At 49.0% G+C, this 13320-nt stretch overlaps 1 protein-coding gene across 4 annotated transcripts; it reads left to right on the top strand.

Annotated features, from left to right (window-relative positions):
- The first annotated feature begins 443 nt into the window (after window positions 1-443).
- On the top strand, window positions 444-10406 carry smarcb1b (SWI/SNF related, matrix associated, actin dependent regulator of chromatin, subfamily b, member 1b). Of its 4 annotated transcripts, none has more exons than XM_035391086.1 (10): window positions 444-560; window positions 1133-1244; window positions 1466-1574; window positions 3424-3561; window positions 4571-4698; window positions 5192-5358; window positions 6103-6293; window positions 8484-8495; window positions 9151-9282; window positions 9557-10406. In XM_035391086.1, exons 1-10 carry the CDS (start codon window positions 477-479, stop codon window positions 9594-9596), a joined length of 1113 nt encoding a protein of 370 aa, XP_035246977.1. In that variant the 5' UTR covers window positions 444-476; the 3' UTR covers window positions 9597-10406. The 4 variants fall into 4 exon arrangements, with proteins under 4 accessions (XP_035246977.1, XP_035246975.1, XP_035246978.1 ...); XM_035391084.1 differs by having other exon boundaries at window positions 1445-1574; XM_035391087.1 differs by lacking the exon at window positions 8484-8495.
- The last annotated feature ends 2914 nt before the right edge of the window (window positions 10407-13320 follow it).

Here is a 13320-nt window from a genome sequence, read left to right as displayed (position 1 = left end):
ATACACTGCAGCAGATGTATCGGATGTATACTACAGAGAAGACAGAGGATGGATTAATGGGAAGGAGGGAATATATGTCCAGGAAAGAAGAGTGATTATCTTTATTTCACAGTAATAATTATCATTACATTCTTATGATCATATTATTTATCCAAGGTATTTTAGTCGAAACAACTAGTCTTTAATCCTTATCAATTGCCACACAAGAATAAACGTTGCAGGATTACAAGCGCCTTGGGTGGGATTTGTATTTACAACATCTTCAGGCATCAAACTCAGTTCTCTTATTTCAGTCCGCACTACTCTGGGAATCAATAAACGGAAGGCAACAACGTATTTAACACATCACGTTATTGATTACTCTACTGAGTACAGCGTTGATCAACTTGATCGATCTGAAGGTGGCGCTAGAAAGCGTCATCTTTCTTTAACATGTGGCCGAGCATGCGCAGTGGGCCTCTTTTGTTACAGCAAAGATGGCGTTAAGCAAAACGTTCGGGCAGAAACCGGTGAAATTCCAGCTAGAACAGGATGGAGATTTTTACATGATTGGATCAGAGGTATGCATGGTGTTGCGGGGTGAACGCAGAATCCGAATATATTTGTATTTCACAATTTCTTGTGCACGTTTAACTGCTGCGCTTTGAAAACGGCCCAGGATGCAACTAGCAGGTTGTGGTAATGTATTCAAGGTGTACCCAGCTAACTAGCTAGCTAACTAACATCTGATTGAATGAATGAACGAATGAGTTGATTATCTAGCTAGACTATCGAACTAACGACGTTTCGTAACTACTGACTAGTTAGGTAACCAGTTGTAGCACAACATGGTTATCATTTACTTACTTAGTTATATTAAGTGCCTTAGTGGGTGGTGGTAGGTTCCTACTTTTAGCTAGCTGATGATGATATCTAGCTAGCTAACATTTCATTTCTAAGTTTAATTAAGGACGACTTGTTTCAGCTAGAAGTAATCTTTAGCTATAGATAATTGTCCAACTGCAGTGGCCATTTATTTTAACTGACTGGCACGTTCGGTAATTTTGTGTGAAAGTTTTGCTAATTAGATGTCACAGGTTTTGAAACGACCACCAGATTGTAATTGTTGATGTTACACTTTCTCTTCGCACAGGTGGGCAACTATCTGCGCATGTTCCGTGGCTCCCTGTACAAAAGGTATCCGTCGCTGTGGAGGAGACTCGCGTCAGTCGAAGAGAGGAAGAAGATTGTAGCGTCATCGCACGGTGAGTGATACATTCTTGCCTTTGGTGGAATAGCATAACACCTTCAACTGAACCTTCAATGACGTCAGAGCGGCTAGTTACTCCGGGCAATGGGGCATTAAAGCAAGACTCGCCTTTCCAGACAACGAGGTAGCCAGCCACTTAGCATATCCCATCATCTGCTTTGGACATCAGTGTCTTCAGTGTTTTTTTTGTGTTAGATCATGGTTACACAACTTTAGCCACCAGTGTGACACTGCTGAAGGCGTCTGAGGTGGAGGAGATCTTCGAAGGGAACGATGAGAAGTACAAGGCGGTATCCATCAGCACGGAGCCCCCGGCATACCTCAGGTAGCGTACACGGGGGACCCCGTCTTTCGTCTGTTCGGCGTGGTTGTCGTCATCACTTCTTGTAATGTTGCACTCATTTAAAAGGCGCTCTTGTCCAGAGTGGCTTATCAGGTGAAGTGCATAAACAACACTGAGATCCAGTGACAGTGTAGACAAAATTGTTAGATTCAGTTGTACTGTTAGCATAATAAATCTGAGGCAGTGCTCTGCTTTGTCGCTAGGTACCGTACAAACCCAGTAACCTTCTCCTGCCTGGTGACTGAAGCTAAGCAGGACCTGGTCTGGTTAGTACTGAACAAAGCCAGTCTGGGCTTGGTTAGTGCTAAAGCTAAGCAGGACCTGGTTTGGTTAGTACCGAACAAAGCCAGGCTGAGCTTGGTTAGTGCTAAAGCTAAGCAGGACCTAGTTTGGTTAGTACCGAACAAAGCCAGGCTGAGCTTGGTTAGTGCTGAAGCTAAAAAGGGCTGAGTTTGGTTCATAATGAAGCTGAGCAGCGCAAGGCTTTGCTAATTCTGAAGCTAAGCAGGACTTGGCTTGGTTAATACTGAAGCTATGTAGGACAGGGCTTGGTTAATGTTGAAGCTACACTGGGCTGAGCTTGTCTAGTGATGAAGCTGAACTGGGCTGGGCTTGGTTTGTATTGAAGCTAAACCCAGCTGGGTTTGGTTAGTACTTAAGCTAATCTGGACTGGATGTGATTGGTAATGAAGCTAACAGGATGTGGTTTGGCTGGTGCTGAAGCTAAGCTAAGCTGAGCTGTGTTTGGTTAGTGCTGAAGCTAAAGAGGACTAGACTTATTGCTGAAGATAAGCTCAGCTGGGGTTAGTCAGTCTGCCATTGAGAGACCTCTGAGAGAAAGGTTGGTGCTGAAGTGTTACTGTACAACCAGTAGGGGGCAGTCTTTCCTTTGGACCAAGTAGAAAAACAAATGGCCCGATGCCGTGACAAGGACACCGTACTGTGGGAGACGCCATTTTTTTTTGCATGAAACATCATACCGAGGTCCTGGCTCACTGGCTTTACATTATCAACCCCCCCCCTCCCCCAGTTTAATTGGCTGGTCTCGCCGGACGAGGGCGTCTGGTCTGGTGAGGGCATAAATAACACGGTAGGGCTGACTGCACTGTTTACACTGGGTCTGAGTGCCTGAGGATGGGTGGTGAGTGTTCAGTACATCTTCAGTACAGCTTTTGATCAGAGTCAAGCCTCGCTGACTGCTTCGGGGGGGGGGGGAGGGGGTTTTGGCCCCACTCTGAGTGGTGCGGAAACGCTGTCTGTCGCTCCCCCCCCAGATTTAATCACACCAGCCGGGAAGAAGTCCTGGTTTGGCTCCGTGCGGCCTGAGTTGTCTTACATGAATGAAGAGCAGCGTAAAAGGCCTTTATATGAACTTGGCTTTACATGAAGATTGGCTTTAAGTCAAAGGCATTGGCTGTGTTTTACATGTGTATTGCACATGTCTGTTTTATCAATGTTATTTTAAAAGTCTGTTGTTTTTCTAAGTGTGGCCCACCTTACTTTTGGCGACCGTTGAAAATGTGAAGGAGTTTAAAGCTCTTAGTCAGTGGTTCTCAGCTCTGGTCCTGCTGGTTTTTGCTGTTTTACTCAACACTTTTTTACTCTGAATCTCACCTGCTTTCACGGGTGTGAATTAGTCAGTGATTTTAACGTGAAAACAAAAACCAGCAGACCCTATAGCCCACCGGGATCAGGGCTGTAAATCACAGCTCTAAGGCTACGTATAAGCCAGGGGTGTGTGTGTGGGAGGGGTGGCTCTGTTGGTTGTGGGTGGTGTAGTGACCGTGATTGGTTTATGTGCCTGTCCCTCACGCTGTGACCATGCCATCAGGGAGCAGAAGGCGAAGAGGAACAGCCAATGGGTGCCCACCCTGCCTAACAGCTCCCACCACCTGGACGCTGTGCCCTGCTCCACCTCCATCAACCGCAACCGCATGGGCCGCGACAAGAAGAGGACCTTCCCCCTCTGGTGTGTACACCTCAAATATATATAATATACTGTACAGGCTAAAAGTATTGGGCCACCTGTGGTTTTTTTGAGACTTCCAGTAATTAACTTAATTGTAATTAAATCCAAAGGAGGATTTTTTGAGGAAAATCATATCTAAGATTATTTTATTGATTATATTATGTAGAAGTCATCTTTTTGTGTTATAGGAGGTAGAAATTGAAAAGAAAAAAAAAGTTTGTCTTTGATATATTTCTCAATAGATGTGCATATATTAACTGAATTCTTATCTACCTGAAGTTTTTATATAATATACAGTACAGGCTAAAAGCATTGGGCCACCTGGTGGTTTAAAAAAAAAAAACCACCTGGCTCCGCCCCCCTGGCGCAGTTACGCTCGTTAGTTTCCTCCTGTCTGCTCTCTGTCCACCTCCACTCTTAAAAAATTATGTGTCAAAACTTTTTTTGTAGCCTCCAGTAAACGGACTGCTCTGTCCTTTCCTGACCCAAATGCTTCAGGGAATGCCAAGACATCAACCCCTCCCAAGCCCCCCAACCCCACAATCCCCCAATCTACCCCCCCCCCCCCCCCACTGGACTAAGATGGGAAAAGCACCCCGCATCACCCTTGCTGTAACTCATGAGTGTCTCGCCAGCCAGTCAGAAGACTGGGCCTTTCTCGTGTGACCCTGTTCCGGAGTGTTCTTGGGTCTTCTGCTCGCAGTCGACTCGAGAGCTCAGGGTTCAGTTGACCAGCTATATGAACTGGAACTCATCCTGAACCCTTCTGTAGCACCATGCTGCAGACAGGTTTCTCCTCTGTGTGTTGTACAACCAACAGGCTCTCTCTTGGGTGTATGGTCCAGCTGATGGGTCTCTCCTGGGCATATGGTACAACTGATTGGCCTCTCCTGGGTGGTACAGCTGACTGGTCTTTCCTGGGTGGTACAGCTGACTGGTCTTTCCTGGGTGGTACAGCTGACTGGTCTCTCCTGGGCTGAAAGGTCTCTCTCCCTCTCTCTGCGCACAGCTTTGATGACCACGACCCGGCAGTGATCCATGAGAACGCGGGCCAGTCGGAGGTGCTGGTGCCTATCCGCCTGGACATGGAGATCGACGGGCAGAAGCTCCGCGATGCCTTCACCTGGAACATGAACGGTACAGCTCCGCCCCTTTATATACCGCCCCGCCCTGTTTGACCTGACCCTGCCCCCTTCCGTATGAGTCCACCATCCGCCTTCTCCATTCTGTATGAGCTCACCCTGTTTGACTCCCACAGACACACACACATGCATACACACAGACACCCACAAACACCCGCACTCGCACACACACTAATGTCGACGCTGCTCTGCGTGTGTGTGTGTGCCTGTGTCTGTGTGTGTGTGTGTGTGTGTGTGTTTGTGTTCATGTACATCTGTTTGTCCATATTTGTACGTGTGTGCATGTGTATATATATACTTGTGTGCGTACCTTTGTATGTGTGTGCGTGTGTGTGTGCGTGTGTGTGCGTGTGTACCTGTGTGAACCTGTGTGTGTGTGTATGTGTGTGTGTGTGTGTGTGTGTGTACCTGTGTGAACCTGTGTGTGTGTGTATACGTGTGTGTGTGTGTGTGTGTGTGTGTACCCGTACGTGCGCGCATGCGTACAGAGAAGCTCATGACCCCCGAGATGTTTGCGGAGATCCTGTGCGACGACCTGGACCTGAACCCCCTGACCTTCGTGCCGGCCATCGCCTCGGCCATCCGGCAGCAGATCGAGTCCTACCCCACCGACAGCATCCTGGAGGAGCAGACCGACCAGCGCGTCATCATCAAGGTAGGGCCCGGAGGCTGGGGGCGCTGCTGCTGCTGGGGACCCGCCAGGGGGACTCTCTCCTGCACGAGGGACCCCTCTTCCAGCTCCGCTTCCTTGGCTCTGGCACACAGGGCCTGGGGTTGAGGAGTTCACCATGCTGCGATTTGCTCGATATCACACAAGCACAGTCAGTGGAAGTTAAAAAGTTAGCTAACTTACCACCTGTGTGAAGATGAGATGAGATTGAAATAAACTGTGACTGTGAACCCTGAGTTAATGTTAACATGCAGTAGGCAATTGATACCAGTCCGACTCTGTCACATCATTGCTTCAAGTCTCTTAACAAAGAGAGCTCACAGTATCCTAGGTAACGTTAACGTAGCGTCATTGGGGGCATTCTGCACAAGTCGGGACTCAGGAGTTATTTCAGAAATAACGGGAGAACCCCAAAGTGGGTCTTGCTCTCATGATGTTGAAGCGGTGCATTGACTAAAGACACAAAGAAAACCTTAATGCTTAATTGCAGTTTGCTCAGCAGGAGATCGAGACCACAGAGCCACATGTCAACTGGAACAGCTAATCCTTATGCCACAGCTTTGGATAGCTGCTCCAGCTGTTTGAGTCTTTTATTTCCTTTATGTGGCTTGGCTTCCTGTTTCATTTGGGTCCTCGGGGCTAGTTTCCTGTTTGAGGCTTCATTTCCTGTTTGATGGTGGGTTCTGTACTCTGGTTGCTTGTTTTATTGGAGGCCTGTTTGTTCCGCAGCTGAACATCCATGTGGGGAACATCTCCCTGGTGGACCAGTTCGAGTGGGACATGTCGGAGAAGGAGAACTCTCCGGAAACCTTCGCCCTGAAGCTGTGCTCGGAGCTGGGCCTGGGGGGCGAGTTCGTCACCACCATCGCCTACAGCATCCGCGGCCAGCTCAGCTGGCACCAGAGGACTTACGCCTTCAGGTACCGCCCGGCCCCGCCCCCTCTGCTCTGCCTGGCCACGCCTCCTCTGTCCAGCCCCACCCCTCACTGTCTAACCACGCCTCCTCTGTCCAGCCCCGCCCCTTACTGCCTTCACTGCTGGTGGCGGAGCTTGGTTACAAACGCGTTGCTTCACAGACGTTTTAACGAGGACGTGCACAGAAACCCGCAGGCAGTGGCCAGGGGCAGGGGACGCGACTGTAGCGCAACCCGCAGCCTGGCGGTCGGCTGTGGGGCGGAGCTTTCCGTTTATTCTGCGGGACCGTAACCAGAGTAGGCGGAGCTTAGCACTGGAGCGCTGCTCCCGCAGTGTTCTCTCTGTACACTGCGTCTTGCATAGAGCGCAGAGTTAGCGTTCGCGTTAGCGCGGGTTAGCGCCCCTTTCGGAGTGGATTTAGCACTGCTCCGGTTCCCAGCATGCTCTAGCACTCCATTTGCACCACACACATAGCATCTGTGGCACACAAGCTGCACACAGGAATGGCACTGTATGGAATCCCGGTTTTGTCAAAATTAAATGCCTTTATGATATGAATAATCCTATGAATAAATGCAGAAATGTATTTAAATGAGTCAATTAATTGCGAAATAATTCAGCAATGAAATGATGCCCAACTCATTGAATTAAGTATTATTTCGTGGTGCTCACTTTCAGAATAACATTTAATTTCATTTTTATTTCATAATATCAGGTTTTATAACAACATGGCTTTTCTCTAGAGGCTACTTTTATTTCGTAATGGTACTCTTCCAAATAGCACATTTCCAAATAGCTCTCTTTCCATTTCATCGCAACGCTTCATTTCACGACACGTATTTCTTGGAGTGGTCACCTGTCAGTCAACCTGAGTGGGGCGGGGCCAGGCAAGATCGTTGGATGCTCACAGGTTCACACTTCCACCGGGTCTGTTTGCTTCACCCCTCTTGCACTCTCCAGTGGGTTTTCTGATCACAGATTTTACATTTCTCACACAGCAGTATTCACTGCTTAAATTAATTTTAATTGCGATATTGATGCTGCTTAATGAAATTGTTTCATTTCAGAATTTCAAGATGGAGGTGGCATTTGAAGCAGCGTGTTTTCTGTGTGCCCGTGTCGAACAGTTCCGTGGACGCAGAACTCCTTGCGTTTCTCTTACCCTCTTTATCATTCTCCCGCGGTACTGCGGTGGTTATTTCAGCCCTGTCCCCTCATCTCCCCTCTCCCTGGTACTTTAGCTCTCAGGGTCTGGGAGAATTATCAGAGCCCTCCGCTGCATCTGGCAAGCGGTGTCGCGTGTTAAACTAGCCCCTGCCCCAAAATTTATATCGCTTCGAAAAAAATTAATTGCTCGGATTTGTCTCAAAGGGATAAATCGCCACATTAGCATCCCAAGCTTTTGAATGACGCGCGCAGTAGTGGCAAGTGGGAAAACGTCACAGGATCATCAGCGCTCAGACTGTGCTGTTTTAACGATGCTCAGACTGTGCTGTTTTAACGATACTCAGACTGTGCTGTTTTAACGATGCTCAGACTGTGCTGTTTTAACGATACTCAGACTGTGCTGTTTTAACGATGCTCAGACTGTGCTGTTTTAACGATGCTCAGACTGTGCTGTTTTAACGATGCTCAGACTGTGCTGTTTTAACGATGCTCAGACTGTGCTGTTTTAACGATGCTCAGACTGTGCTGTTTTAACGATACTCAGAATGTGCTGTTTTAACGATGCTCAGAATGTGCTGATCTTCTTATGTGGCACCAGGGCCATTGTTGAACACACTGAGAGAGCGTACGTTGGAGAAAGTGCTCTGCGTTCTCTCCTGGTGTAAACCGCCTCACGCCCTGGCGTTACGCTAGATGCGCTTCTATTACAGGCGTGCTCCACGCGGCTCCACGCTGCTTAACTGTGTCAAGTGTGTGTGAGCATCTGCAGCGTCTGAGAACGTGCTATCTGCTGGTGTTTTAATGACTGCCTGCTTTGTGTGTGTGTGCGTGCTTGCATATGTGTGTGTGTTTGCGTCTGTGTTCGCGTGCGTGTGTGTGTGTGTACTGGTGGGGAGGCTGCTTTGCTTGTTTCTCTCTGTTGTCGGTGTAGATTTGGGATGTGGGGGCTGACTCTGGCTCTTTATGCTGTGTGATTTTTATTTTTAATTGCAAACCTAACCCTGCTTCTCACTGTCTGTCCCCAATAGGTCTGATTTCAGGTCAATATTCTTGTCCTTTAGCCCCTCCCCCCTCCTTCCCTCCACGCCCTCTGTCCCAGCGCATGACCTCTGACCCCACGAAGCTGAGTACTCTCCTCTCCGTCCCTGCCTGTCACACTGCCCCCCTCCCTACTGAGGACTAACCTGGGGGGGCATCTCTGTTTGGGTTTGAGGAGGGAAATGGTCAAAGTAGTGATGTCACTATAGGGGCCAATAACTCTGCTGGTTTTTGGAGGATTTCAGCATAACGGCACCTCGTTTAAATCGCCATTTGGCTAATGAGTCCACACACTTTGTTTCTGAGGCCTACCCCATCTGATTACAGAGACCACAAAAGCCTGACTTGGGATTGATGCCCTTTGTGTAAAATAATTAAAACCACGAAACACATTGAACGATACACACAGATTTAGCCTCATCACTTCTCAATGCACGGTGCTTTTGTGAACATGCAACATGTGCACAGAATTAGTGGTAGAAGAGATAAGACAGTAAAAACCGATGTGCGAAAATATATAAAATGTGGATTGTTTCTCCCCCCCCCCCCCTTTTTGGGAGACCCCCCTGCTTTACATTCTCGTCCCGCTGGGAGGGCATGCTTACGCATTAGCAGCGTCACTGACTGTCCTTGGCCGTGATGTCATTTCCTGCACAGCGAGAACCCCCTGCCCACGGTGGAAATCGCCATCCGCAACACGGGCGACGCTGACCAGTGGTGCCCCCTGCTGGAGACCCTGACTGACGCGGAGATGGAGAAGAAGATCAGAGACCAGGACCGGAACACCAGGTGAATTTCTCTCCCTGCGTCCCAGCCAACCTCCCCCACCTGTCCAGATCCCCCTGGCCTCCACCTTTCCACCTCCACCTGTCTGAATTTTCATAGCAGTGCTGTTCATAAATCCTAAATGGCCGTTAGCCTGACCTGCACGCTCGTGCACGCTGCTGTAAGCGTGCGTCTGCAGTGAAACTCGCTGCTGTTCTGCGTTAATATTTCAGTGCAGGCTTTGAGGTACTTGTTTCGCAAGGTGAATCTCTCACCCGCGTCTGTGTTTCCCTTTCAGGCGAATGAGGAGGCTGGCCAACACCGCCCCGGCCTGGTAAACGTGGACGAAGCGCAGAGGAAACCACATCGGCGGTCAAAGCTTTTAGGACTCACGCGGGGGCGGCCGTTTGGGTGAACGAGCCGCCCCCAATAACACAACACCAGAGACATTCCCTCCCCCCTACCCACTCATCTGGGACACAGCAGAGCGCTCACACTGATCCTGGGTCAGGGCTGCGTGGCGGGGGATCCATGTTCAGGGCCCAGCGCAGGCCTCCCTAGCGCTGCACCCAGATCAGCGTTCTCCTGGCCGAACCTCTGCTTGCTTACGTCCTCACATCGTCGCTCACAGACGCTCCCAGCGTGGCCACATAGCCAGGAGACTCCCCCTGTAGAGAACCATCGACTCGTAATGTCTGTCATCAAGCTGATAGTGTGTTTAGTTTGTATAGGTGCTGAGCGAACCATGTCGTGAGCTCCACTACTTGGGCCTAGATTTCCGTTACAGTTTTTCTTCAACTTCTGTGGCTCACAATTAAATGCAGCTATTTCAAGCCAAGGCAAGATAAATCCACCAAGCCACATTTCAGTATTATTATTATTATTATTATTATTATTATATAGCTATCTTCACAACACGATGCTCCAGGCTGCTGATCAGTTAAATTATTTAAAACGCTGCGAGGGACTGTTCGTTCAGTCATATAGATAACGTAAATAGTTGCATATGTTTGTGAAAAATAGCAGTACTGTATTTTCAATTTGTGAGTGAACTGTTGTGGACGAACAATGACTGAATCCAGGCCTTAGTATTATTTTTTCCTCTTTTTCCATATTTTTTTGTAATAAAGTCTGTACTTAAGACCTTCCCTGGCCTGTCCGCATGCATTTGCTCAATGAGATCTCTAGCTGTTGAATGAGGTGTGCTTTGTTAGGGTTGGAGTGAAAACCCACAGGACGGTGGATCTCCAGGAACTCTAATTTTGCACAGGATACAGTGGTCTGATTAGCTGACGTGCAAGAGGGTATTGCGAGTGGAAAGTTTCTTGGTTGAGTTGAGCTGCAAGCTGAATTAACAGTTGGTGACGGCTCTTTGTGGACGCCGCCCGGCTCGACTCACATAAACCCTTGGAGCCCCAGTTATACGGCGTTTTGCAGTGTCATAGCCAGGAAACGTTGTTTCCACTTTTGACTTTATGCGAGATTGCGCCGTCTTTGATATGGACCGCAGCTGGAACGGCTTCACACACAACGGTCGTAATGGTCCTGTGTAAAAAGCAAAGGCTGCAGCACATTACAATTAATAGACCGAATCCCGGCATCTGAACCTGGTTTAATCGGCTGCAATACGAACGGCTATGGGCCGCGCCACACTGCCGGTATCCGGCGAGTTTTCTCTTCAGTTCTCACGCACAAAATAAGAAACGTCGGTTGTCCGAGACGCCGGTGACTGGAGACGGCGAGATTCAACAAAGCCGCAAATGTACTGTGAATCCACTGCGTGCTATCGGCGACCAGTACGTTAGAACAGCGAATCGGAAGCGCGAGCGAGAGCTTTCACATCATGGCTCCGTTACCTTGAACCGCTCTGGCACGACGGCGCTGAATCCTGCCGCCATCCAACACACACGCATGTAATTGGTAGGATGCCTTTGTCCTTATCCACAACCCACCGCTAGTAAGCGTATTGGGGAACTTTCCAGATGCTCTCCCCCGCACCTGTAATCCACCCGCAGACTCCCTCCCCCTCCCGAAAATGCAATCGCCCGCACGTGCTGAAAGTCCGCTGTGTGTGGGTTAACGGGTTTTCCCCACACCGCCGTTTCCTCAGCATTTATAGTCGGTAATTGTGAGGCAGTGGATTCCTAGGATGTCTCTCCGTCGTTCATTTTGAAGTAATTGCGAGTGCGCCAATGTGAAAGTGTGCAGCACTCTCTCATGTGTACATAATTCCTACATTCATTCTCTGCTTTTATCCTAACGCCTGTCTGAATTCATTACATGTTATATTTCCCTTTGTCCTCGCATGCAAGGACCAAACCCAGTAAGTGAATTTACTCTTGGCATCTTACTCTTGGCACAAATGTTTTTTTTTAAATGCAGGGAGAAAAATGCCTTTGTTATGTTCAGTAATAAAACGTCAGGGGCTGTTAAGCATATGCTCTGGAGGGGCCAGGACCGGTGCGGGCCTGTGCTGTCCTGCGGGGGTCTGGGGGTGGGGTTATTGTGTGCACAGTACAGGTATGGTTTCCCCTTTTTTTGCTATTTGACTTTTACCCTGAGGACGTGTAGATGACTGAAATGTATAAGCGCTCTTGCCTCGCGGTCTCGCATGCCTTCATGTGCGGCTGTATGCTGTGGCCGTTTTAAAGGCGTGTTGGAATAGAAGGAATTGGCCCCGCTGTCTCTGTACGGATCCGGACCGCGGCCGGTGTGATCTGCGGCTGTCGTCCCTGTAGAGCAGTGGTGACCAACCCTGTTCCTGGAGATCTACCGTCCTGTAGGCTTTCATTTCAACCCTAATTTGGCACACCTGACTGTAATTAGCAGCTCAGTGAGATCTCTAGCTGTTGAATGAGGTGAGCTTTCGTACGGTTGGAATGAAAACCTACTGGGCGGTAGAACTCCAGGAACGGGGTTGGTCACCACTGCTGCAGAGGCTACGCGTGGTTACCGCATGGCCCGAGTGCGGGACCGTTCATTGGTGTTTCATCGCTCTCTGGCGACCCCTGCTGGTCAACAGATCACCTGCTGTCTGCTTGGTGAAGCTGCACATTAAGTGTCTTCCTCTGCCTCATGCCTCTGTAAGCTTGGCTTGTGAAAAGAAACAGCCGGCAACATCACAGCTCTGTCCGAAGCAGCTTACTTGCATACTATTGAGTATACAACACGTATGCAACTTGTATACTCAATAGTGGGCAAGTAAGCTGATTCAGACATGGCCCTCGTCTTTCAGAAGACAATCACAGATGTATGCAGTTCTGAATTGGCTTCCATAATCACTGCATGAATGCAGCTGTAAATAGCTACTTTGACACTGGGGAGGCAATGGGGCATGCTCGACTGCAGAAGGGTTCATGCTGGTGACTGTTTAAAGGCCTCTTGATCAGGCTGGAGTGTAAGGTCTCACCCTGGTGACTGTAACACAGTGGTGTAGATGTGCTCAGACTGTAAAGGCTGTAACGCACAGTGGTGTAGATGTGCTCAGACTGTAAAGGCTGTAACGCACGGTGGTGTAGATGTGCTCAGACTGTAAAGGCTGTAACACAGTGGTGTAGATGTGCTCAGACTGTAAAGGCTGTAACGCACAGTGGTGTAGATGTGCTCAGACTGTAAAGGCTGTAACACAGTGGTGTAGATGTGCTCAGACTGTAAAGGCTGTAACGCACAGTGGTGTAGATGTGCTTGCTCAGGCTGTAGCTGAAGCGCTCGCAGAGAAGCAGTTTCTCTTTCATCTCCTCCGTATGACAGTGATCAATGCTGTGTCCCCCCGGGCCCTGCAGTGTCCTCTGGACGGGAGTTGAAAACTGCTCACGCAGGCAATTACTGTTTATTTTTAAGAACAACACAGGGTTCTGTTCAGTGTTGCATTTGACTGAACCGGTACACCTCTGTAGCCCCCGGTCATAATTATGTATGAAAACCTCAGCCTGTCTGCACAGACTGTCTCGTGTAACAAGGCCAGTGTTTCTGGAAGACGGTGCCACGCCTCTGAGTCTATGCCCCAGAACGCAGACTCTGCAGGTTTAACTCCAGCCCTGGAGGGCAGCTGGATCTGCGCAT

Source organism: Anguilla anguilla, chromosome 14, assembly GCF_013347855.1.
Source record: "Anguilla anguilla isolate fAngAng1 chromosome 14, fAngAng1.pri, whole genome shotgun sequence".
Taxonomy (NCBI): Eukaryota; Metazoa; Chordata; class Actinopteri; order Anguilliformes; family Anguillidae; genus Anguilla; species Anguilla anguilla.
Note: the sequence above shows the minus strand (reverse complement) of the source record. Positions and strands in the feature narration are given on the sequence as shown.